General features: G+C 42.2%; 2 protein-coding genes across 6 annotated transcripts; one reads left to right on the forward strand and one right to left on the reverse strand.

Annotated features, from left to right (window-relative positions):
- On the reverse strand, positions 1 to 18,128 carry NR4A2 (nuclear receptor subfamily 4 group A member 2). 5 transcript variants are annotated; one of them, XM_079133858.1, is made up of 9 exons: positions 8,127 to 8,345; positions 6,217 to 6,338; positions 4,861 to 5,726; positions 3,940 to 4,069; positions 3,375 to 3,538; positions 2,270 to 2,472; positions 1,868 to 1,884; positions 1,706 to 1,763; positions 1,340 to 1,557 (listed from the first exon to the last, which is right to left on the reverse strand). In XM_079133858.1, exons 3-9 carry the CDS (start codon positions 5,722 to 5,724, stop codon positions 1,473 to 1,475), a joined length of 1,521 nt encoding a protein of 506 aa, XP_078989984.1. In that variant the 5' UTR covers positions 5,725 to 5,726; positions 6,217 to 6,338; positions 8,127 to 8,345; the 3' UTR covers positions 1,340 to 1,472. The 5 variants fall into 5 exon arrangements, with proteins under 5 accessions (XP_078989981.1, XP_078989982.1, XP_078989980.1 ...); XM_079133855.1 differs by lacking the exon at positions 8,127 to 8,345 and adding an exon at positions 17,690 to 18,128 and having other exon boundaries at positions 1 to 1,557; positions 1,706 to 1,884; XM_079133856.1 differs by having other exon boundaries at positions 1 to 1,557; positions 1,706 to 1,884; positions 3,450 to 3,538; positions 8,127 to 8,343.
- LOC306657654 (uncharacterized protein) lies at positions 8,386 to 26,469 on the forward strand (the record flags this gene model as incomplete). The annotated part of the gene is made up of 4 exons (XM_079133859.1): positions 8,386 to 8,745; positions 9,245 to 9,271; positions 22,992 to 23,161; positions 25,448 to 26,469. The coding sequence occupies 4 exons, from the start codon at positions 8,386 to 8,388 to the stop codon at positions 25,653 to 25,655; spliced, it is 765 nt and encodes a 254-aa protein (XP_078989985.1). The 3' UTR covers positions 25,656 to 26,469.
- Between the last annotated feature and the right edge of the window lie 268 nt (positions 26,470 to 26,737).

Raw genomic sequence — 26,737 nt, forward strand, 5'->3', positions numbered from 1 at the left:
TTTACATGGTTTATTGTTGTAAACATTAAAATTGTCTTTCTCAAAGAAAGAATTTATCAGAAAAAAAAACCAGAGTCTCTAACTGTCATACACCATAGAAAAAAAGGCAGTGACTCATATCATGTGCCATACTAGAAATATACAAAGAAAAATTCTACAGAATATGGCAATATTAAAATTCTTACTCAAACAAAATAATATATTAACTGACAATTTTAGACATTTTTAAAAAACAAAAAAATTCAAAGTGCTCAGTAATTTCCAGGGAGTTATGTATATTATAAGCACTCTGGAAACAGTCAAAAGCTGCTGCATGCAAGTTTTGTTTAGCTTTAGACAACAAAATAATCAAGATATAAACTTTCTTTTATCAACATCAACAGTACATACAACACTTACAAACAAGGAATGTTGGACGGTGTTACAAACACTATGTGTCCCTTTTGTCAGGATTTTCCGATGTGTTAATACTTGTGCCCACCTATTTTACAATTGAGAAAATGTTTAAGCTCAGATAACTACCAATCTTTATAAAATCTAACAGACTACATAGTGTCTGAAATACTATTTATATAATATAGACATTACTGAAGTAGCAAGTGCCTATAACATTTCAACCTAGAATCAACATGCTTGTCCCTTTTTATGTAATTATTTTCTTTTTTTTTTGCAAACACACTTATTTTTTAGAATTTGTAATATTTATTCATAAATAGGCACAAAATAATTTAAAAAGCCAAACTGCATTGGGTAAATTTACAAGCCTTTGCCTTCTTCAACTCATGCCACCCACGCAACATTTAGTTTTACTATATATTACAGCTTTCTTTACAGCAGAAAACTTTGAAGTCTTGTTAAAGGGCAATACTTGTGGGTCCCCATAAGATAGGTGTGTGTGTGTGTGTGTGTGTGTGTGTGTGTGTGTGTGTGATGTTTGTCTTAACTGCAACAACCAACCATGGCCAAACATTTCCCATCATACATGAACAATCTTTCTTCTGAACATTAAATTGATCTTTAACTGATAATAAAAAGTTTATACCACTTTATTGTGTGTAGTCCGTGTTCTAAATCCAGGATGCCCCGGAGCCAAAATGCCCTTTCAGGTTCTGCCTGCAGGTTAGGAAATAGCAACAGTTTTTGTTTGTTTTCTTTAGGAATTGAGGGGCTGGGAATTTTACAGAAGGGGGGACAGCTTGAGCTGAAACAGCCCAGAGGGCTATCTCTGCCCATGTGACTAGCCCCCTCTGGACAGTTTGAGTTTTCTTTCCAGTTCCTTATAAGTGCATGGGAGAAGATCTTAGAATGGTAAAGTGTCCAGGAAAAGTTTGTCAATTATTGCTGGTGGTGGTACCAAGTCTTCCAATTTCAGGTAGAAAATGCGTTGTAGACCCTGTGTACAAAGGGTACGGAGTTCTGGGAGCTTCCCCAACAGTTTGGACAGATAGTTGGGGCGGTTCAACCCCCCATTATTAAAAGTCACATGGTCTTTGAGACAATTTACAATTTTGTTTTGCAGTTCTTCCACTCTCTTGGGTTCCTTGAGCCCATGTCTCTCTGTAGAAAACACAATAAAAAACAAACAAACAAAGGCACAAGGCAGTTAGTTAGCTGGCAGGACCAGAAACAATGTGCAACAAGGGAAAGTCAGTGCGTCCTGTTGGGCAGTTCTGGAGGGAACGTGTCCTGCACCTGCAGTACTGACCTGTAACCATAGCCAGGGCAGCAATGCAGGAGAAGGCAGAAATGTCGATGTTCATATTCTGCAAGTTGGAGGAGAATTCAACAATGGAATCAATCCATTCCCCAAAGCCACGCACGCATTGCAACCTGTGCAAGACCACCCCATTGCAAAAGATGAGTTTACCCTCCACTGGGTTGGACCTGCAATTAATACCAAAGAGAGAGGGGAGAAAAAGAGAGAGAGAAAAGCTAAACAACTAATTACTTGAAGAGCAATAAATGAGGGATTTAAGAGGCACCTAATTACTGAAGAGTTAATAAAATGTAGACCAGTGGACCTTGAAAGGGTTTAATTTCATAACAATCAAGAACGCCCCCTATCCCACCTCCATTTCATTCCATTCACCCAAGGTTTCAGGGCTTATGCTCCTTCCCTTCTCCATTTGTTTTCTATCTTTTCTTTTTCCATCTTTCATTTCCTCTTCTGTCCTTTTCCCTTTTTCCTCTTTTCTATTCCTTTCCCTCCCTTTCTTTTACTTTATTGATTCTTCTCCCAGCCACCCTGGATCACCTCTTCCCTTATTACCTGTATGCTAATCGAAGGACAAACAGTTCTAAGAAAGCTGATTCAAAAAGCAGATCCTGGTCAGCTTTGGGCAGATCAGCAAAACCCGGGATCTTCTCCGCCCAGCCCCTGATGATCTCCATGGAGCCAGTCAGGAGATCATAGAACTGCTGTATATGCTGGGTGTCATCTCCACTCATCTGATAGTCAGGGTTCGCCTGGAACTGGAATTTCATTTTAAAAAGCACTTAATGAGGTTCTCTAAAATATATAACCCGTGAAATTGCTAACCCCGTTTCTAGTAGGGGAGCCAGGTTTTTATAACAATTAAACCTCTCTCTGACCAGTAAGGAAATTAGATGTTCCGGGGCAATTAATTCAATTAGGGACGGTGCTATGAGGTCGCTGCTTTAAATATGTAAATTACCATTTCCATACAGACTAAATACAGTGCCAGCCAGCCCTGGGAAACGCTCACTCTTATCTCCACAAAACAATTGACACGTTAGTATTCATGCTAGTCCCAGAGTGGGTCTCGAGCTGAGACGCCCTTTGCAAATCTTAATAATATTGCAGTCGCTTCTAGGTTTGCCCAACATACTTCCTCCAATTAAAGCACTCACATATTTCACAGCTGGAGTAAAAGAGGAATTTGACCACTTGATCCCTGACCCTGGTGCCATTCCTTATACCCCTCTCTTTTCATTCCCTAGCCCCCAGGCAGGTTCCACATCCTTCACCCAGGCAGTGGCAGAAAGGATGAGAATTACAACATCTGTATGGAGAATTGAGGATAAAGTAGACATGGGGAGATTTTGTGCGGCCTCAGGTTTTTGCCTTAAAGGGCATTGGTATATACAGTGGTCCAGGAGTACGGGGCGGGGGGAGTGGGGCTTCACAGGGATTCGACCATTCGGTCATGTACTCTCCTCTTTCCTCTGTTGGGTTCTCTTGTCTACACTTCTCAGTTACCGAAGTGTCTCCTGTGGTCCCGCCCAGAGTTGTGAGGCACATCACTTGTTAGCCTCCTTTACCCCTTGGGTCTGAGGGTTAGTGCTGGGTGTGGGAAGGGGATCCTGCCCATCTGTTGGTTTGTCCACATGATACCCCCCCGCCAACTTCTTACCCTGGAATAGTCCAGGCTGGTCATAGCCGGGTTGGAGTCGACATGGGCCCTGACGAGGGCACTGATCAGACTCACCGGGGGCGAGGGGGGAGAGGGCTCCTGTGGGCTCTTCGGTTTCGAGGGTAAACGACCTCTCCGGCCTTTTAAACTGTCCGTGCGAACAACTGCAAAAGAATAGCCCTGTTAGCGCCACTCCCCGAGCCCAGGCCCAGCTACCACCTGGGCTCCTCCCTCGGGAAGGCCGCAGTCATGGGGCGCCGGGCCCAGCTGCTCCAGGTCCCCTCTGCTTGTAAAACCTTTACTGACGAGAAGCATAAACAATGTGAGGATATTTAATATTTTCCTCCAACTGGGTCGTATAGTTAAAGGCTAGAAGGGCCTGGCAGCTTTCTCTAGAGGAGGCTGAGCAAGCAGGCAGCTGCAAGATCTTGGAGGCCAGACTGAGGAAGGGCAGGGGGGAGGGGGACTGGAGACCCTTCCATCCAGGAAGTGGAAAGTAGGACTTGGGTACCGGTAGCTGGTTTTCAAGGGCGCACACTGAAGGGTGGAGTTTGCGGTGACCTACCTTCTTTGACCATCCCAACAGCCAGGCACTTTTGAAATCGGCAATATTGACAACGATTCCGGCGCCGTTTGTCCACTGGGCAGTTTTTATTTGCTAAACACACATATTTCGCGTTTTTTTGCACTGTGCGCTGCAAAAGGAAACAACGTAGGCCGAAAATTACTTTTTTTACCTTGAAAATACAGCAACCCGGAGACAATTATTGAATGGCTTGGGTCTACACTCCCTCCCCACAAACAAGCACAAACACACAATTCCTTTTGATTTTTTTCCTTTTTCTTTTCTATTTCTTTTCTTTTTCCTCCCCCAGGGTATTTAACAGAAGAAAATTGATAGCGTTAACATTTGAGCTAACCTTGCCGCTCCTTGCTGTGTTTTATATGCCAAGAGAAGGAGAAGGAGACGCTCAGTAAATACAAATCCGTGGGCATTCATATTATTTACATTCCTTGGAGACCTTCTCTATTTAAAATGATAAGATTATTCAATCAGGATGGCGAAATAAAGAGATCACTTAATTTGACCATAGGGAATTCTGTTCCACTTGGTTAGCTCAGACACGGTTCTCTGTCCTAACCAATTTCAATCTGAACAGGGTAGACAGCTCCTAGCACATGCAAATGACCCTCTTCTAACTCCGGCTCCAGCAACTTCGGCGGGGGCCCGCCGGGTCGGCTGGTTGCGGGGGGATGCGACCCTGGGTCTACTTTTCTTTCTGCGTCCCTTACTCAGATAACCCGAAGCAACCCCCTCCACCACCGCTAGCCTTGGGAGGCTGCAGGGCAGCCTAGGCTGGCCGGGGAGACTTTTGTGGTCCCGGGCGAGCTGGGGCCGGGTTGCCGGAACCAAAGCGAAGGGTACAGTTCAGAGTCCCGGGCACTACAGAAACCCTCCCAGCCTCTTCTGCCCCACCTTGCTCACCTTAAAGAAGCCTTTGCAGCCCTCACAAGTGCGCACGCCGTAGTGCTGGCAAGCCGCATTGTCGCCGCACACAGCACACAGCCCCTCGTTGGAGGGGGAGCCCCGCGACGGCGGCGAGGGCACTTGTGTGTCAAGCAGCTGAGACGCGTGGCCGATCTGCAGGCCCGGGAAGCCCATAGAAGCCGGCTTGCGAATGGGGTTGGGCACAGCGAAGGTCTGCCCGTCCACCACGTGGTGGCTGCCCGCGGGCTCCGGGTTCATGGGGACGTGCAGGGGCCCGTCGAAGCGCATCTGGCAGCTAGACACCGGAGTGCCTGGGGGCGACTGCTTAAAGGAGAAGAGCGAGAGACGGGAGACGGGCGTTTTCCTCTGCTCGATCATGTGTGTAGTGGCTACGTAGTTCTGGTGGAAGTTGTGGAGAGACCCCGGGTCATCCCACATGGGGCTGTGTTGCACCTGGAAGCCCGGGGTGGTGGGTGTCGGAGGCGAGGAGGGCTTGTAGTAAACCGACCCGGAGTGCGGCATCATCTCCTCAGACTGGGGGGGCAGGTGGCTGTGTTGCTGGTAGTTGTGCATCTGAATGTCTTCTACCTTAATGGAGGACTGCTGTCCGGACAGGGGCATTTGGTACAAGCAAGGTGGCTTGACGTCGTAGCCTGTGCTGTAGTTGTCCATAAAGGTACTGAAGCTGGGGAGAGAAGTGGTGGCAGTGATTTCAGTGTTGGTGAGGTCCATGCTAAACTTGACAAACTCTGGAGTTAAGAAATCGGAGCTGTATTCTCCCGAAGAGTGGTAACTGTAGCTCTGAGAAGCAGGGCTGGCTCCTTGAGGCGAGGACCCATACTGCGCCTGAACACAAGGCATGGCTGGAAATGAAACAGGGTGATACACACTCAGCCTGGTCAACTGAACACTTTCTCCCGGGCTCGGGTACACCTGGAGCTACACCGGCAGCCCACGGCGATCAGAGAGCCGGTAGGTGCGCAAGAGGAGGAAGGGCGAGAGAGGTCGAATGCTGCAGAGCAACAGTGCAAAGTATGAAAAGACTATACAAACAAAGACCCAGAGCTAGAAAGCCATTGAGGGTCCGCACTCCCGGATATTTCCAAATGCCGACTCCCCACCCCCTTCACCCCCCACCCCAGCCAATCCCGCTCTGAAGAGGCTCTTCTCTGAAGCTCTGGTTCAGCGAGCTTTCTAGAAATGACCATCTAGAAATAAAGTTGAATTGCACAATAAGAAAGTTATTTTCTGTAACCTTAAGTTACAGGGTTTGCCTGAGAAAAATCGTGTCGTGCTGTTTGTTGATGGCTAGGGAACTCAGGAAAGGTAATGAAAGAAATAAAGTTCACTAACCTTCAGCCGAGTTACTGGTGTTTTCGAGGAAATTAAAGGTGGACAGTGTCGTAATTCAATGAAGGACAGATTCCAAGGTATTTAGAAAAGCAATGGGGAGTCCAGCCTGTCGGATCTCCTTCCTAAAATACAGACACAGGAAGTTTCAGAGTGTCTTCCCAACAGAGATTTGACTGGGCATACGCAGACTCACCAGGCAGGCCCTTTTATGTCTCATTGGAAATTAGGGTGTAGTTTTTACCAAACAGCAGTTAAAATGGATGTATAAAAGACATGGCTGGAAACAAGAGATAATGCCACCCATTGCACTGTGTAAATCCTTGCAGAGAAAGGATCCTGAAGGAGGAAAGGTATTCCATGAACTTATTTAACACTTGTGATGTAATGAATTGGCCCCTTTGCTAGAGTGTGGGTGGAGGGGTCATTTACATTTTAACTTTTTTTCAGACCTGAATAAGAAGACTAGAATTTAAGAGAAAGTACACAGTTAGAATCTACTTTTTTTTTTTTTTTTTTTTTTTTTTTTTTTTTTCTCCTGGTGAAATAGGCTATTATTTTCAGGGGGAGGAAGAGAAGTCAAGAACAGAAAATGAGAAAACACTTCCTTCTTCTTCTCACAAAATCTTAGCAAGGCCTGGACATACAAGAAGGCAATTTGAATGGAAGCATCTGGGTTTCTTAAGTGCTTTTAATAGAGCACTGAGAAACATACAAGTGAATTGGTATTCACTTTTCCAGAAAACTTGGCTTTCAACATCTTTAATGACCAAGGGGTGGGAAGAGGGGACTATGTTCTCATGAACATCTTGGGTCAACTGCAGAGGAAGGGAAATACTGCTTGTAGGATATTGCACCAGTGTTAGAAGCACTTCTCAGCATACCAAGCTGAACACCTTCTCCACAATGCTTTCCACAATCTGCCTACTTGCTGGAATAAGGCATTCTTGTGTCCTAGTAATTTTTGGATGTTTTCACTTGGAAGGCATCCTAGAGCATAGACAATCTTATAATGAACAAGAAAGCTAAACATCATCAACTCTTGCTCTCTCCCTTCCCCCATAATCTTGGTGGGGGGGCAGAAGATGGCAGGAAGAAGAGGCTAACCAGAAAAAAATAGGACACTTTTTGACACCCCCCCAACACTTGGAGACATGTCTATGCTGAATATTAACCCTCTAGTAACTTCAGTTTCATAACTGTACTCCACATATTCATCCCCCTTCTCTCTCTCCACCACACCTCTCTCTCTCTCTCTCTCTCTCTCTCTCTCTCTCTCTCTCTCTCTCTCTCTCTCTCTCTCTCTCTCTCTCTCTCTCTCCCTCCCTCCCTCCCTCCCTCTCTTTCTTTCTCTCTCATATACCCAAGGACCCAAGGACGTCACATGTCAAAACCAGAAATTTCAGGCAACTTAGTAACAGGACACTATGAACACCACCCTTATTCAACAATACCCGGGAAACATCCGCACCCTGGCCAGCTGCGGTGACACAGTTCCCAAGCAACGCATAAACTGAAGAACTTTCTCTCCCTGTCAGTTTACAGTTTCCCTCGTATACACAAGACTTGGAGTCTCGGTATCAGAAGGCCACAATCAATTCTGACCTAAGAACAAACTTAGCACATGTTTCCGCAGGCAAATCCGCAGCTCCCCAAGGTGTGGAGGCTCCTTTACACGTCCACCAATGAGGAGTCTGGAAGTCTCTGTTGGAGCCAACTCCCCCCTAATGTCAAAATCGGAGTTCAAAATAAAACCCTTCGTAGCTACGCGCACCCACTACCCACTCTCCCGCCCCATTCATGCTTCACGTCTGGCGCCCAGTTTCAGAGAACCTGTCCCACCTATGTGGAAAGAGAAGACGTACAAAAGAAAGATAAAAAGAACTCGAGCTGCACCGGCTGCACCTACTCACTTAGGAGTTCTCCGCGTCTTTCTTCATTCATTCAACTCTGCCGAAGTGCAGTTTCCTCTGGGAACCCGGGTGCCCGGGTCAGGGAGGGGTGGGCGAGCTGAGCGAAGGGAGCCGAGACACCGCAATCCGGCAGGCAGCAGAGGTAGGCGGCCGGCGGGGCAGACTTGCAGGACCGCGGAGCCTTGCGCGAGCCGCCGGGCGGACTGGCCCTGGCCGCCAATGTGCCTTTGTTTATGTGGCTCGCGCTGCCGCTGCCAACATGCACCTAAAGTCTCCGCGCGTCAGCGCGCGTCAGCGGCCCGCTACCCAATCGCGGAGCCGCCGCACTCCCCGGACTCCTGGCCCGCGCTGGCTTTGGTATATTTCCGACCTGACGTCACGAGCAGGGCTGATTTTAAGGTGGGAACCGTTCTGCGTTCACCTTGGTAGCCCGCTTGGGTGGGATTTTTTTTTTTTTTTCCGAAAGAGGTGTGACCTCTCCACCCAGCTCTGCGAAGCCCTCAACGCAGCTACACATCACCTTCCCCCAAGCCTCCGAGACCTCGCGGCTTCTCGGACTCTCACACATGGGGAGGGTACAACAAAAGCATGGGTGGAAGAGAACGCTGGCGTGGAGCAGGTAGCCTGCACCTGAAACGGCACGGGACGGGGTGTGCCTAGCAGCGCCTTAACCTCACCTACCCACCATCATCACACAGGCCCCGTGGCGGAAGTGCATACAGATCTGTCCCATGACACAAGACACTCAGAGGGCTCAGGCTGGGTGGGATTTCCCTAGCCCGGGGCATTACTCTTTTCTCCCTTCTCCTATTCTTGTTCTCCTTTGGCACTTACCTTCTCAGATTCATACCCCTCTCTCCTCTCTCTCTCTCTCTCTCTCTCTCTCTCTCTCTCTCTCTCTCTCACACACACACACACACACACACACACACACACATACTGGCGCTAAAAGGGAATAAGGATAGGGCCTATTTTTCTTCTTTCTTTCTGTGCAGTTTCTATGTTGGAGGGAGGACGTGGTGCGTGAAGGAGTGAGGAAGGGGAGGGGGGAGACAATGACCTAGCCCTTTAGAGACTCCAAAAGTGAGAGTGAAGTGTTGCCTGTTTTTCTTTTGCAGACAATGCAACCAAGCAGTAAGCAACAGGTGAGTCTTGTGCAGAAAGGATCCCACCTTCTGCCAACTATAATACTTTCGACACTCCCCAGTGCCCACCAACTTGGGCTGTATTCCTCCCAGGAGTTTTAGAGAAACAAATCAACCTGCTTTTGAAACACAAGGGCTATCACAGCCGTGATCTGAGTAAAGAAGAAAAGACAAGGGGAGCAGAGAGGTGGGGGGAATCAGTGTATACGCAAAACGTAAGGTGTATGCCTACAGCCGTCCTCCGAGAGGAGTGCTGGCGGGATGTGGAAACGCGATCTCAGCCCGGCGGTATCCCAGTCACCCTCTACCCTGCTTTGTAAAACAATCCGTCCTCCATGCGGCCAAAGGCGTAGGGAGCTTTCTAGCAAAGGAATCGCCGCTTCTTCAGGGAGCGAGTCGTCCTGCTGAAACTGGGTGGGCCTTCTTGGGATTCTCCGATGAGGTGGAAGAGGCTAGGAGAGAGTTCGGAGGTGCTCCCTTTTTTGTGCCCGCAGACCAAATACCAGCTGCCCCTCCTCTTTTGGCGTGGCTCTCTTCCAGGCTACCAGGGTCCCTTTGCAACTCGCCCCCCCCCCCGACCCCCCCGTAGCTCCCAAGTTGGTGAGCTCAGCATGGGCGGAAAGAATCCTGGAACTATCCGAATTCCGGGACTGCTCATCCCTAATCTGCACCTCCGCCTTTGCCGGCTCCTCGCCGACCCCTTCTCCCCTGTGGATGGAGAGTCGTTGCCACGAGGTGCTCTGTGGCTGCCCAGGAAAGCTGCGGGCTCTTCTGCATTGCAGCCTCAGGGAAACCTACGTGACCACCTTAAGTTTCCCCCAGATGTTGTGGCTGCTTCTACCGCTGTCACGGCCGCTGATGCTCAGCGGCGCCCTAGTGGGTGCGAACAACAACAACAACAAAAAAAAAAAAAACAGGAAGTGTGTGTGTGTGTGTGTGTGTTTGTGTGTGTGTGTGTGTGTGTGTGTGCGCGCGCGCGCGCGCGCACGAGCGCGTGCGTGTGTAGGGGGATGTTGTGGTGGCGGGCCTGGGTGTGTAAGAGGGTCGAGAGGGGGAAGGGTGAAGAAAAGCTTATTAGTATGAGCTCTGTAGCGTCAGCGCCCCGTGGGCAGAAGCGATTCCACGCGAACGAAAGGGAAAAAGTGAGAGTTTGGAAAGCAGGGGAGAAGGAAGGGGGTGGGGGTGGCGGTGACGCAGGGGCGCAGGCATTGACGCACCCGCTAGGCTCTGCCCAAAATAGCAGCAACTCCGGCTCAGAGGCGCCCTCCCGGGTTCCCTTCCCTTCCCTTCCCTTCCGCGAGAGAGCAGGGTGCGGCCAAGGGGAGCTTTCCTTGATCCCTGCGGTAGGCCAGGTTCCCGGCAGCTATTTTCAGGCAGTCGGAAACTCAAGCGCAGCCACGCTAGGGTGGCAGTTATTATTTTTTAATATAGTCCCCAGGAAAGCGGGGGACAGGAGAACTTTAAGATTTTAATCACAACCCTTCAAACACAAATATTCACATATAAGTAGATTCGTCCCCTCTGCACGACCCTTCGTCGTTGCCATTAAAAACATGCAATTTAGACTGGCTTGAGTCTGGGGACAATTTGAAGATTTCTCTCCCAGAGAGCGGAAAAGTGTACTAGAGTTATTTAAAGTGAGATCAACTGAAGCCAAGCATGGCAATATGATAAACTCTTTAACAGCAACCTGTCGAGCACGGCTTCTTCATAACACAGCCTTTGCTCAAGTGTTAATGCAACCAAGATACAAAGGCCGTTGTCACAGTAGCTTATTACAAGAATTATTAGTGAAGAATGGAGTAAATATTAGCTAAATGTAGTAAAATGAGAGAAAAAGGAAACTCCTCCCCTCTATATGTGTAAGAGTTTTTTCTCTCCTCTTTAAATTCTTATTCAGGTTCCTAGGAAGCGTTATTATTTATTAGGAAGACACACCGGATGTGAGAATGATAAACTTGCTTAAACTAATTATTGGATGAGCTACTTCTTGAGTTGGGGTTTTGGATAGGGCTAGGATATGCTCAGGGTGAAAAGGACCCAGGACACACAAAAGAAAGTTCATAGAAGGGCGCTCAAAACTCCAGACGAGTATTTTCTCCAGGAGATTCTGATGGGACCAAGTCTCAGGAGCACCGCCAATATGTGTAATTGACTGATCCTGTCAGTAGGGGGCCTGACTCCACAATGTTCTAGAGAATATCTCACATGCGCACACACACAAAATTAGCTATTTACTACTTAGATTAAGCCTGAGGAAAGAATGCTGCAGTCCCAAATATTCATATTGTGCTGGAATTCACACACAACTACAAACCTTTGATTCTTTTCTATTTCCTCCAAAAGAGAAACAGTTTAACACATGGGATTAGGTTCACAATAGATTTTCTTTATTTCCTCTTGCCCATGTTTAACTCACTGTTGGTCACAGGGGAAAAAAATCAAAATGGTAATAAAATCTCTCATTTTATCACCAACCAGTTCAAATTGGCATATAGTTTGGAAAAATGAAAGCATGTTTTAAAATCCTATGATTATATGTTTAAAGAAATTATAGTTTAGAAGAGGATTCCTGTGGGTGTATTTGCTGGTACATAAGAGAATGCTTTTGTGCATAGAGGTTTAATTACACATATAATGGAATCAAAATGTAGAATTGAACAACCTTTCAGAAAATGTTAAAACGATGCTTTAGGCTAAAAGAAACTGAAATTCTGCATTTATATGACTACAAACTTCTGGATTCTTATACATAAATAGTTCAAATAAAGTATTTTATAACTCAATTAAAAGAACAATAATGTTTTTTTTATCAGAATCCAGCATCTGATATAACTTTAAATTACTGCTATATATAAAAGTGTAAATTTATCCTACAATGAAGGTCTAATTTCTTAATAATTTAAAATAGATGGGAGAAAAATTGGCCCTATCCATAAATACATCTTTTGGAAACCAACTAAAATAAACTATAACTATTAATAAATACAATTAGATGATCTCAGAAAAGCATTTTGGAAGGTATAGTATGTTTTATGATATTAACAAATATTAGGCAGAATATATTAGCACATTTATGGAAAACATTTTCATTAAAAATATAAATACTACATACACTCACATCTAAACTATTTTATTTTTTGCATGGCTAAGCAGATTATACTTAATAAAATTGAGCTTTTGGTATAATTTAGAAAGCAAACATGGATGTAATCCCATAGGATTTTCTATCTTAATGCATGGGAAAGAGGCCTCTGGGGATTTATTTCACTATTCTCCCCCAAATAAATTCAGAGTAGACCTTACAATGCAGTCATAGTGAAACAGACATACCTGTTATGTCATAAGAGTTAAGACAACTTGGAGATATTGTATAATAAAATGACAGTGGAACTTAATTTAATCACTAAAATGAGATACATATCATATTTAGACAAATTTTGAATTCACAGCATTTTTGTCATTCAGCAGGCAGTTTTACATTAGTGATAGAAGAAAATTTCACTTTGAAAAGAATCTGCTTTTAAAAATAATTTTTAAATATTAAAGGGAGTTTTTTTGTTTTGTTTTGCCATTTCCTTTGCACTGAAAGGATATTTATCAACCAAAGTGTTCCTTTCCATAGGATGCTCATAGAATAAGTCAGTTACTTCCTTGATAGTCTCATTTTGGATAGTTGTAGCTTTTATTCAGATTTACTCAGTCCATTTTTCACCCAAAATCAGTAATGCAAAAACTCTAAAATATATTTCTTACTTTGATTCAGAACTCAGTTCTAGAAATATGTAAAGATGTACAGGAATAAATAGCACTCTTTTCTAGAAGGATCTACTTGTAAATTAAAATTATAAAACTGAACATATGGTAAGCCTCATGCCACTCAAAAAGTATTTTGCATAATAAAAATCCTTCATTTTTTTGGTAATATTTGATTCGCAGTGGCCATCTCCTAAATATTTGGTTTTAAGTTAACCACTTAATATTTTCTCATGTAACAATTCCTTTTTTATTAGGCAAAGAAGGATAACTTTGGTTTTATATTTCATTACTAATTTCAGTAAAATGTACAAATTCCTAAAAGATATTTTAAAGATTCTGAAAACAAGTTGCAATACATTAAGAAAATATCAAAACACCTGAAATTCTAACAGTAGCTAATAACATTGGCAACCCTAGCAGTAATAGATATCATTTCTTTACGTAGATAAAATATATCACTTTACGATTGTTTTTGTATGTAAATCACAGAGGGTTACTTTTTGTTCTAATTTCAGTGATAAAATAACCACTTTTTATTGTTTCCTCAAACTAACTGGTGGATAGAAACCTCTCAGTTTAATGAAAAATTAAAATAATCTATTTATATTTTATAACAAAGACATCTATGCCCTTTTCCTCTTCTTAATTCTGCAATTATCAAACCTACAATTTTAACACTACAAAAGTAACTTATAGCAAGGACCCTTATAGTGATAAGTAATAAATCTAATTACCATATCCTTTGAATAGATGTAATATAAATTTCATTGCTCACTTAAAAGTTCTAAAGTTAACAGCATAAACTTGAAGTTGAGTAATTAAGTAATCCTTATATAGACACTTATTAAAGTATTTATACATATTATCTTAAATCTACATCTATCATTTTGCCAATTAAAATTAGGACTTTAATTGCAATTAAGTAATTTAATTGCCAATTGAACAGCAAAATTGCTAAGTGACTAATTTTAATGCCTATTTTAATTACCAATCATGACTGGGGAGGGAGCTAATCAAGTTACATCAAGCAGTACCAGAGTAATGATGTGAGGAAAAAAAAAAAAAAAAAAAGAACAAACATTCAGGACTACATGCTTTAAAAAAAGAAACATAAATTAAATAAATGCAAACACAATCTTATAAATGTATAAAATACTGTATTTCAATATCTGAATACAGAACAGGAAAGAGAACAAGATTAATTAAGGAGCTCCTGTCAATCTTCAGTCAAAGTAAGGACAATCAAAGTCAAATTTTTATGTGATATTTACATGGCACTCATACTAAATCAGATAAAAACAAAGCTGCATAGAGCCGAGAAAGACTGTTTTCTGCTTGGCTGGTTAAATATTTACAGATTGACAGTTTAAAAAAATTAATGAAATGCTTTTAAAAGAGAACTAAGTTTCCAATGCAACAACGTGGGCTTTGAATTTGAAGAGCAAACAAGGCAAGTGTAATGGGACTATTCTCTTTTCTGATGACTCTCCTCAAAACCACAAACTTAAAAGAATTTTGTCAGAGGCCTAATCCCTATTCATACCTTGTCCTGTATTTCTTTAAGAAAAACAAAACCTGAACTATCTTAAAGATTTTAAATTTATTAATGAGTAAAACTAAGCAGCAGCTAGGATTGTATCACAATTAAAATTATTTGGCATGGGGAATATACCTAATTCTAACAGTCTGCTTAATTTTTAATTAGAATAAACAATCTTGCTCAGGATAAAGGCCCTAAATCAGCAGATGGCAGAAACACTGCTGAAAATCTTCTTGGTCGACACATTTTCAAAAGTTTTCCTACCCAAATAAATTCTCAGATTAATAATATGAAGGACTATATAAAAGGAGCAAGTGAAGTTCAGGGCTCAAAAAATACAAAGTGGTTCCCTAATAGACAATAACAATTCTAGTAATTTCTGGCTATAAGATTCACCTTGGCAACCAACCACCTCATTTAACAATGGACATCCATCAAATCTTCATTTAAAATAAAACTCCTGCTGCAAGATACATATCTTGTTTTTGCTGCCATACAGGTATACTAAAAATATATATGGCTTATGTCTACAAAGGGCCTGAAATTATTCATGAAATATATGTAATGTTACACCTTGAGACAGCAAAGAGTGCTGCTTGGGATTTTATTTATTAATGGACTTGAATAGTGAAATGAAGCACAGCAGGATTTTTGGCCTGGCTTTTGAGGGAGGAACATTTTTAATAATCACTGAACTTGACAAAGGGCTGTGGTATCTGTCCATGACAATAACAGCTTTATAAGGCTTTATAAGGCAAGTTCTATGTGACTGATTCAAAGACACACTCAATGTCTAGTCACAAGTCTTGGAGATGGAGTCATTTTTGACAAGCTAACCACTGATCACGATTAAAACTCATTGAGTACTGATGTTCCACAGAGAGGTAAAACCTCAGTCATTAAAAGATTACCAAAAACACCAAATAAGAAGATTATCAGAACCTAGGTGTATCTTAAATTATCCTGAGTTAGGTTTATCTTGATTAACTTGGGTACATCTTATTTTGCATTGTATAAGAGTCTTTGCTATATACATACACAAAAGATCTCACTGGTTAATTATCAAAACGACTGAAGTAACTCAAACACTACATAATAAATCATCAACCATTACAAAAGGGTGAAAAAAAGCAGCATCTTTTAATTTCAAAATGATATATAGACAAATTTTTAGAATGTTAACACTTTCTGAAACACGACTAAAAATAAATACCTTTTTAGACTGTTCATGTCTCTTTTATGCATTTTGATAAGTCTGTATAGTCTATCAGTTCATATGAATATGGTTTACATATTGCTGGGAGCAAAAACTTTTTAGTGGCTCTAGCTTTCAGATATCCCTTAATAGATAAAAGTAGTTTTAAAAAATTGTCTTTTACTTTTGTATCAACTTTTTGCTTTTCGTTCAGTGTGATATATCTTAGTGAATGAAAAATAAGGGAAATAATAAAAGACAACCATGCTTATTGTCTGAGGTTAGAGACAATCTATTAAAACATTTAATTAATTACCAAGATATTTAAAAATCAAATGTGAAATATTAACGAATCATTCCACTAGGATCTAAACAGTAACTTCCATTTGCTTTCACTGACATGTTAGGAGGAGAACACATAAAAACACCACATTCATGATTCAAGCCAAATGTACAGTGAGTGCATAGGGGGTAGGTGTATAGAAACTGGTTTGCCAAGGAGGAAAACTTAGATTCTTGTATTTCAGGGTTTCTAGGAACAGTTTTCCTTAAGTTAATTTCCAAAGTTTAGGAATAGTTGAAGTTTTTAATGGAGAATTTCAAGAAGCTAATGAATGGATTTAGAAGTAATACTGAAACAAATAGAACAACTCCCTAGAGTTTTTTGATTTTCTTCTTTTAGAAGGTGTTCCTAAAGATTGCTAACTTTTAATTAACTCACTTTGGAAGTCATATTTTCCCCATCCTCCTCGATTAGTCAGTTGATTGGCAATTTTCAAGACAACAGTTTTGTTAAACTTCATAAATTTTGCATCGTCTAGAAGTGGGAGGGGGGAAACAGGAGGCAATACAGAAACAGATTTTACAGCCAAAATGATTTGACAGGGCCTCTCAAACTAAAAATAGATGTTATGGAATTTGAAATGTAGCTCTCTAACTCAATTTATACCACAGAAATTGTGAGATGCTATCTTCCTGTTGTTATAACATATCAGGTCAAGGGATATAAATTGTACCAGGTAATTCATTTTGCTGTTCAGAGAGTCATTAAGTTCCTCCCAGAATATATGTGATTGATATCCCTGGAGGTGAAAGGCTAAAGGAACCATATGGCAACATGTTGCATTCCGTATGCTATCTGCCCATCCGTGCTTAAGCTGCCATTAGCAACATCTGTACCTTACGGAAATCCAGCTGCGCCGAAGACTGCTGAAGGAGTTGTACTGGGGGGTGGGGATGGGGGTAATCTAGTTTAGCGCCATTAACTTGAGACTTTGTATCTTTCTACCAGGACGAATGGAAGCTTTCACAATTAGACGAGACGACACAAATGCTTTATTAAAGTTTAATTTTGAACTCCCAATTAGCGAAAGTGCATTACAAATCGATTGCAATTTCCTAGAAGGTACTGCAAGTTCTCGGCCTGCCTGCCACGTGCGAGGGGCTCCAGAGCAAGCTTTCCCAGATCCCGGCAGTTGAAAGGGGATGGTTCAGAGCTGGTCTCCGCATCCCAGGAAGTCCCTAAAATCCTTGTCAGCCCCTTCTTTCGCAGGGAGGGGGCATCCAAGTACTGAACCGACCCGAGATGGGAGCTGAAGCGTGGGGGGACGACAACTGCTCCACACAGCGTTGCGCGGAGGGGACAGGAGGGAGTGGACCGGGGAGTGACCGCGGGAGGCGAGCAGGAAGTGGGGGGGGGTCTCTATTCTGTTGGCCTCTAGGGAGGAGCCTCATCTAGTCAGTCAGGCGGGAGAAGTTTCTCTTTCGCTCTTCGCGCAACGTACCCAGATTGGCTTCCTGCGAGCAGGAGGCGGAGGAGGGGGAAGAGAGGAGTCCCGGAAGGGCTGCCCGTTCTCATCCACCCCCTGCTCCCCTCCCCTCGCCCCAAACAAAGCATCCCCACTCTAGATCCAGGATACGTTACCTGCCCGGCGCTCCCGGCCCCTCCGTCACTGCGTCCCCAGCTGGGCGCACCCGGTGTGGGTCCCGCTTCCCGGGCGCACAAAGTGGCTGCCCGGGGCGGGACAGATTCCCCACTTTCTTCAAGTTGGGGCAGGGAGAAGAGAGGAAAGCAGGGGAAGTGGAAGCGGAGGCTGGGGCAAGGGAACTTACAGACAAAATGTGGGGGTGGGGAGCCCGCGGGGCCCGGGTCCTGGCCGGGGGCGGAAGAGGCCGGTTACCTTTCGGGGGTCGTGGCGGGGAGGGAGGGAGGTCAGGGAGCGGCCGCCCGCCTCCCTCCCCCGGCCCCTGGTGGCGGCGGCAGCTGCACACACAGAAGCCCATTGTCGCCGGTACCCGGCGCGCACCCCGCGGACTCGGCCTGGCGGCCAAGCGCGTCAGCGGCCCCGTCAGCCAGGCCGGGCTCCGTGACGCGCTCCCGCCTGCTCTATAAATAGCCCGCCGCCGGGCTGCTCGGGCAGCTTTCCAGTGACGCCGGGGCGGGCGCGGGAGGAGGAGGGCGAAAGGAAACAATAAAACTGCCGGCCCGCCTGCCGCAGAAGCCTCCGCCACCCTCCCGGGCCGCCCGCGGTCTTCCCGGCCGTGCTCCCTTTTGCTCGCCCACGTCCGCCCCGCAAGGAGCGGTGCTCGCGGGTGGGAAGGAGCAAGCCGAGCCAGCGTCCTCCCATCCTGCCCGAACCCTGGGGGCCCGGCCCGAGAGAAGATTGTTCACAGGCCGGGGTAACGGGGAGGAAAGGTGGCGACGACTTTAGTGAAGGGGTCGCTGTGTTCCTCTCAAGTTGACTTGCATCTTGATGCTTTGAAGCTCCCCTACACCCATTCTAGTACAGGTCGGATGTGTTTTTGTGGTAGTAAGTTCTCGATGGGGGAAAAAAAAAAAAAGAAATCTTCCACCTTAAATGTAAGCAGGATGTAGTTTTTTCGGGGGGGAGATCAGGCCCATGTTAACTGTTTTAATTGGGGGTGCTGTATGAGGATGTCCTGGAGAAGCAGCGTGGCGTGGGTTCCAGGGCTCATGCCCTTAACTCCAGTGCATTTTCTAAGTCCTTTTGGCCTTGAATATAGTATAAGTTTTGAACATAGCATATTTTAATTTACCAAATGTCTGTAATCTTTCAACGTTTCAGACTTTAATCAAGGCTGCCATTTAAAAAGGGACTGTCAATATTTTTGTGGCCACTTCTACTAACTTGGGCCTCAGGCATTTTGTCACTAACCCTGAGACCTGTCCTAACCATTAAGGTGACCATATACAACAGGAAGTAATCAGTTTTCCTGGGAGTATCAGTTAATAGACGATTAAGACTATTGCGTCCTGAACAAAAGGTCTCAAGACTTATGAACACCATACTTCGTGGGGTGCTGATATATAGAAAATAAGCAAGTGCAAGTAAAGTGTCGAAGTGACCAGGTGTGGATAGAGGGTGTTAGAAGGACTAAGGAAATGGTTCTTAATCTACAGTCACAGCAAAACGGTATAATGGAAGATTCACTGGGCAGGCAGTTGGAAGACCAGAAAATTGAGTTTTAATTATGTCTTCATTGTACTTTTCTATGTCACCTTGCCGTAATCAGTTTGTCTCTACCCCACTTTTCTCATCTTTAAAATTAAGAACTGATGTTTCCTTTTCTTCACTAAAGTTCTAGGAAGATAAAGGATATCATTGTGTTCAGGTACAAAGTTTCATCAAACCAATGTGAGCACCCATTGTGTCGTAGGAAAAGGGTAACAAGTGTGGAATGATTCCATCTTCAGACATTTTTAAGTTTTGCACAAGTTTTTCAAAATGTGAAAATAAATTGGATCACTTTGTAAAAAAGAATGAATTAGTGTATCATTAAACCTAAGAAAAAAATAGTTGTCACTATTGCTTCGTTTACATGAGAGCAGACATATTTGCAGTCTGATGATGTCATAGATCTTTTCCAACATCACTTTCTCTTGTGAAAAATGGTTTACAGATTGCAAAATACAGTAGGACCACTGCAATTTTGTCCACATTTCTGGTTGGTGTGATCTTTAAGAGGAATTTTTCAGTTGAAGGACACTAAATTGTTCTCAATAGTGGCAGTTCTGAGACCCAGGAAAGTCTTTTGATTGAGCTTCATGAGACAGTCAGAATGTCTTATTCTCCTTCAGGTTGGTGAAGGAAGAAAACATAAAAGTTGTAGAAACAAGTTTAGAGCCAAAACATTTGCTTCACATAGATACCATCAAAGTGTGATCACAACTAAAAGTTAACCAATATTTTTTAAGCTCCAAAAGCACATCTGTCTCTTTTTCCCCACAAAAATGTTTGATATCTCTAATTTAATCTTACCTTAAGGTTCTTTCTTCTGCTTCTTATTAAGAGGTATTTTTCTTTCACTGCCATTTTTCAGAAACATCCAGCTTCTCACAAAGTTTTAAATTAAAGCTCTTACTTACTTCTTTTACCTTTTTCACATGATCTATTTCAACCTCTATTACCATTGCCCTTACAAAATTTAATAGAATGAAAACTAGCATTCCTGGTTAAATTTGAGACGATGCCCAATTTTAGAGGGGAGGAGGAAAAGATATAGTTCTAAAGTCTGTAGAAGTACAGTAAAACAATTGTTTCCTCAAAAAAAAAAAAAATGCTGAAATTTGTGAAAAAAAAAAGGGGGGAAGTGAAAATATGGAAAATCTTTTATTTGGATCTCCTTGATAGCATAAAGCTTGTTACAATTTTCCTAACATAGTGAATGTTTTAGAATGTGGACTTTCCCCAATATTTCCCAAGTTTTTATCTGCCTGAGGTTAAATCCACCAAAAGACTCCTCCATAGTCACTGTATTGAAGAATTTATTAGAGAAACTACTGTGCACTCTTGCCTTATTACTCAGTTAATCCTGAGCTATATTTCGAGAGTGGTGCCAGCCAGGTTGAGGCTTTAAAGGAATGAGCACAAATATTTGCCATATCCTGTGCAGTATAGTTTTGGTGATTGAAATGAAAATTCATTTTGGGAAATATCACTGAAGTTATAGTATAAGCAAATCTTAGCAACCTTCAAATGGATAAATAGAAGGTTAATAAGAAAAGTGATGAAGATTCTCAGTATTCCAAATGAAAGAAAAGGGACAACTCTGGTTGAGAGCATGGAACTTGATTCATTTAAAAGTCTGGGTGTGTTGGCACATGCTTGTAATCCCAGTGACTGAGGCAGTGAAACAACACAAGTTCAAAGCCAAACGCAGCAACTTAATACAGCCCTAAGTAACTTAGCAAGACCCTATCCCCAGATTTTTTAAAAATAAATAAAAAGGGCTGGGATGTAGGTTAGTGGTTAAGAGCTCCAGAGTTAAGTCCCCAGTACAAAACAAACAAACAAAAAAACACCAAGAAATTTGGACAGGCAATGTTCTTAAAAATAAGTTTAGGGGCTGCATTGTAGTTCAGTGGTAGAGCATTTGCCTAGCATGTGTGAGGCACTGGGTTTGATCCTCAGCACCACATAAAACGAATAAATAAAATAAAGGTATAAAAAAACATTTTTTTAAAATAAGCAAAATTTTAGGACTCCCAATACCAGCTCAAAATATGAGCTGATAGGTTGTCTTGCTTTTAATGGTTCAGTCCTTCAAATACCCCATTGATAGAGGCCATTGAAAATAACTTTGTTGTTCTAGTATAAATAAATGCTCAACCTCAGATTTATAACAATAAATGTTATAAAATACTTTGTGAGAGTTCAGCATCACAGACCCACTTGCCCTTAAATCCATTCCTGGCTCTTCTTTTCCCTTTTATGGTTTATATCACAGGAGTGTCCATCCCGGAAAGCTGCGCATTTCCAAGGCTTTCTTGTGAACTGGCTGCCAGCTGGGTGTGATCAATGGGAAGCGTGAGCAGAAAAGTGAACTGAGGGATGGAAAAAACAGTGTTCCCTCCTCCTCCCCCAGGCTTCAAATGACCCTTGACCCCTGACTCTGTGCTCCAGTAGCATAGCCCCTTCCCTTTATCCCTCCAGCTTAGACGCTGTAATGGCTTCATCCTTCTGAAAAGTCACAGTTCTCCTTTTGGTTTCTCAGCTCTCCAGTTACCTGTTTTTCAAATTACTTGAATTAAATCATCCCTTTGTTGCATACTTAGAGCAGTCCCATCAAGAGTTGGAAAATACACACAGAAAATCCAATTGTTCTTTGAATTTCTTTCTAGAAATTCCTTTTTAAATGTGCTAAAGGTACTAATAAGTGGTGCAGCCCCTGGAAAAGTAGAAACGATACATTTAAAAAGTCAGTCTTCCCCAATCAAAAATTATAAACACAAAATATATTACTTTATTGATGTGATAATAGGGAAAATCCTTAACTGAGACTAAGACATAAATTCTATGCTAATAAGGGTAGCACATAATACCTGTCAAGGCTTAATTTACATAACACATTTCTGTGAGGCCCACTCAATCACCAGCTTGTTTGCCAATGATCTCTGCCTCCTCAGATCTTAAAATGGAGAGAGGAAGAAAAGAACTTTCTGTATTACTAAACCGAAATATTATTATGTATGCGAATCCTTGGAATAATATTTTGAAATCTAAATTATGTCTATATTTTTTTCTCCCTATATTTTCTGCTGTTGCTTCTCTCTTCCCTCCCAACTCCTATAAGATCTCCTGCTAATTTTTCATTGTCCCAGGAAGAAGTAAAATAAAGGCAAATAGGGTCTGGGGCTGGGGTTCAGTAGTGCATTTGCCTAGCATGTGTGAGGCACTGGGTTTGATCCTCAGCACCACATAAAAATAAGTAAACAAAATAAAGGTATTGTATCTATCTTCAACTAAAATATTTTTTTTAAAAGGCAAATAAGAATAGCCTATGAATATTTCTGACTTTGTTTGTTTAAAATCATAAATTCTCAGGGAACAGGGTCCTGAGACACAGGCTAACTATTCTGAAGAAGCTTTAAAGAGGAAAGAATTTCCTCAAATCTGCAAAGAGGATCTTGATGGCATATACAAGGGGAGAGAGAAACTGAGAATGATCAGGATTTACTGGGAGAGAAACCAGGAGCTGAGAGCCCATCCCTGAAGGAATAGCCAAAGGAGTCCCATGAGGTCATACTTTTAGCAAGTTGGTGTGTCACAGGAGATGAATCATCATACAAATACTACCTAGACCTCACTCATTTGTACTGGAGATTATACTAGTTCTTTTTTCCATTGACCATTCTTCATCCCAGGTAGACAGAGTGACTAATCAGGATTGTTTAAGAGCTACCAGAAATGATCTCTCTTGTTTAGTTCTCTGTAGTTGAACATGGAAAAACAAACTGGAAGAACAAGAGTCTGCTGGAGAAGAGAGCCAACACAGGAAAGTGGATCCAAGATAGAGAGAAAAGGAAGAACAGAGTTGTGAAGACATTTGAACCTCCATCTAGCTACACCTATTACCAGGCTCCCCAGATACATGAGTAAATTTGCTCTCTTTTATCTGAAGTCAGTTTGGATTGAATTTTCTGTCATTTGGACGGGAAGGCACTTTTATTGACACACTTAGCCTTGTTATCCATTCAAAGCCTCAGTAAGCTGGGCCATAGTAAGTACAAGAACATGCCTGTTAACCACTATCAATGCATTATGCTTACTGTTACTAGACAAGGGAAGGGGATATTTAATATAATTACATATGTGACATATCAAAATGAAATGGAAGTGCCCATCTTTTGTTAAACTTCTAAGGAGAATGAAAAACCTTTTTCCATAGAGATAGTAAACCATACCATCACCACTATAGAAAATCTGATGATTAGAACCGGAGATAAGATATATAATAGCTTTTGTTCCCTCTATACCTCCTACCTCTTTATTTCTGTGCCCTCACCTCACCTCCAATCTCAGTCCTTGTCAGCTAATAGTAATTCCTTAAATTGCCCATGCTAAACTAATTGGTACCAGAAATAGCCTTCTCCTTAAGTGAAATGAATTTGCCACACTCTCCAAACTTCAAGACCCAGCCTCTATGAAGTTTTACCTGGTACTAACATATCTGCTCCTCATACCTCCAACCTATATACTGTAAAATGAAGTACTCATGGTACACTCTGTACATGCTTCTATTGTGGCCTGTATGCTGGGTTTTTGTTTCATTTTCTTTCTGTAACTCTCTTGCTATTAGTCTGAGTTCCACAAGGGCAGGAATTCTCTCCAAGTCATCTTGAAATTTTTAGGGGCCTGCTCATTGAACCATAATTTGTTAGTAGTGATAATAAGTAATTGAATAAATGATGTTAATGAATGTAGAAGCAGAAATATAACTTTATAGCTGGGTGCTTGTAGTTCACCTAAGCCTTGTGAATTAGAATGTATACCCCTATAGCAAGAATAGAAAAATTATAAATTCTGAGACAATGAAATTTTTAATTTTATGAAAACTTGTCAGATGATAGCATTCTGTGCTTCATCCTTGAACAAATATAGGAATATAGTACAAATGTTAGACTTATTCTTTTATTTGGCTAATTTCCTTATCTTAAGTTAAAGACTTTCTTTCTATTCCCTTAATTTTATTTCCTATGCATATCTGAATACTTCCCAGATTTATATAATATTTGTGATTTCATAATATTTTATTATAGCTAAAACCAAAACTTGAGTTCAAATATTAAATGAATTAAAATACTTTAAATAGCCAAGATAAGTATATCTGGAAAACTGAATCTCTAACCACCTTGTACAAGCATATACACAAATGCACGCACATTCAAATTCACACTTAAAAATCCAATGATTTCAACATCTTTGTATAGAAAGAAAGTTACTGTCATTTGAAAATGTTACTGTAATAGATGTTATTCCTTATAAAACTGCAGGAACCTGGAATGCTTAGAAGCAGGAGGATGAACAAAGTGGAAGTCAGTAATAATACTGCATGAAAATGCACCCAGTTATCACAATTTGCAGTTGACTCCAAATTGTGTTATAGTTGGAGAACTATTTCTCCTCCTTAATGTGAATTGTCTTTGATAATCATTATTTGCCCTTGGGATATAAGGATGTGTAGAATTCAATGGATGATCAAGGAGAATGAGGTAGCAAATCTTTACTGCTACTCATGGGCAAGAATTAAAATCTAAAACTCTACAGGGATTGTGCCATCAGAGTTTTCCTTTGATATTATTTTAGTTGCCAAATACAGACTTTGGAAAGATATTGGTAAAAATACCTTAAGGGCTGCACTTAAGGGTTGGGAAAGAAGGATGGTCCCTCTTTGACTACCGTGAGATGAGTATAAGGAAATGAAGACACATACTATAGAGATATGAGAGGAAAGTAAAACAGGGAAGCAAGATCAGGAATTGGGGCATGATTTTAAGGGGAGCTTTGTGAAATTTTAGGCTCTTATTGCTCTATTCCTTTCAACTATTGGGAAGATTTTATTTAGTGAACGGTTTTTAGTGGCATAGAGAAGTATAACCTTCATGTCGCAGCTCTCTGAGGCCTGTGCTGCAGTCATGACATCCTACCAGTAAGTAGCAGTAAAACAAGTGGCAGCCTGAGGGAGGAGCAAGAAGGAGAATGTGGGCCTCCCATGAGCTAGGACACGAAGATAGCTCAGGATCAACACAAGAAGGAAAACAACAGCGACAAAAGGCACCCGAAGTCCCTGTCGATTCTACCTTCAAACACCATTCCCCCTGGTAAAAATGTGGCTATTTCTTCCCTCTTTTAACTTCCATAATTTCTTTCTTGGACTTCAGCAACAGTGCCTGTGTTGTATCCTATCATGAGACACTCCTTGCTCAGCTCTGGGCACACCCCATACCTTTGTGGGTAGTCGACTTTCTACAGAGTGATGGCTCATGTCCTTCCCCTGGGCTCTACCCAGGCGGCCTGTGGAAACCTTCCTACCTCCTTAGGATCCTCAGGATTTCCACTGAAAGCTGCTTCTTCCATTTGGAGATTTAGGTATGCAAAGCTAGTGGTTGGGGCCTTTTGTAGACCCATTAAAATATGTCATTTTGTTCTGTTAAGAAATGCCACTAAAGTCATTTGTCATGCTAAGAGGATTCCATTTAAAGATTTACCCATTTAAAGATTACCCAAGCTTTCAATATTGAGACAGATGGCACCACAGTAGAAGCAGTGATGTCCTTGAAAAGCTGTGGGTTTTGTTTGGAAAAGTAAATGTTCATATAGCGATCAATTAGTTTTGTGTTATGTGGGTCTTTAATAATTCTATAATTCCCTCAAACATTTCTAGAAGAATCTGGGCTGGGAGAGACGTCAACATAGTATATGATATAAAGCCTGGAGAGGCCCCTGAAAGGTCCATGAAGGGGAATTTTTAGATACAAATTGGCTTGTTCTGGCACCTTAGTTGTGGAATTCCTGGGCAAGGCTCTTCACTTCTACACCTCAGCAGTATCATGTAATATCAGGGGCTTTATGGCATAAACAATCCACTTCATTTCCTGAAAGTTAGATTTATAAAACATTTTCAAAAGTCTTCTATGAAGTTAAGTTCATGCTCAAATTTCTAGTATGCATAATGACTGAGGTTTATAAATCCATTGAAGAGAAAATAAAAACCTGAAAATACCATCCTCTTTACATACCAGTAAGATATAGCATTGCAAAGGGACCTGGCATAGCATTGAAATCCAGTATAAAATTCCTATCACCCCTCTCTTTCCATGTGCTTGCTCTATCTTGACAGAATGAATAGCATAAAGCTAGTACACAGAGTCTTCTCATCTCTATTATAGAGAAATCCATTACAAATGCCTTCATACATATCATTGACAGGGGCTGGGAATGTTGCTCAGTGATAGAGCACTTGTCCAGTACATATAAGGCCCTGGGTTCAATCCCCAGCACCACTAAAAAAAAAAAATGCTCATTGGCATAAAATTGCTCCTATATCAACAATGACTTTATAATGCATTCAACTTTGGTATTTAGTTTATTGCCTTACATTCAAAAGCTCTTCACCCACTGCTGCCCACATATGCTGACAACTGTTCTGATCCCAGCAGGAGTAACAGATT

This window comes from Sciurus vulgaris (assembly GCF_902686455.1).
Source record: "Sciurus vulgaris genome assembly, chromosome: 3".
Taxonomy (NCBI): domain Eukaryota; kingdom Metazoa; phylum Chordata; class Mammalia; order Rodentia; family Sciuridae; genus Sciurus; species Sciurus vulgaris.

Coding starts and splice junctions, on each gene's coding strand:
- NR4A2 (XM_079133855.1), bottom strand. CDS start 5,724: ATGCCTTGTGTTCAGGCGCAGTATGGGTCCTCGCCTCAAGGAGCCAGC. Junction 1,885..2,269: donor GTCCTTCGATTAGCATACAG/GTAATAAGGGAA, acceptor TATTAATTGCAG/GTCCAACCCAGTGGAGGGTA. Junction 1,558..1,705: donor TGCCCTGGCTATGGTTACAG/GTCAGTACTGCA, acceptor TGTTTTCTACAG/AGAGACATGGGCTCAAGGAA.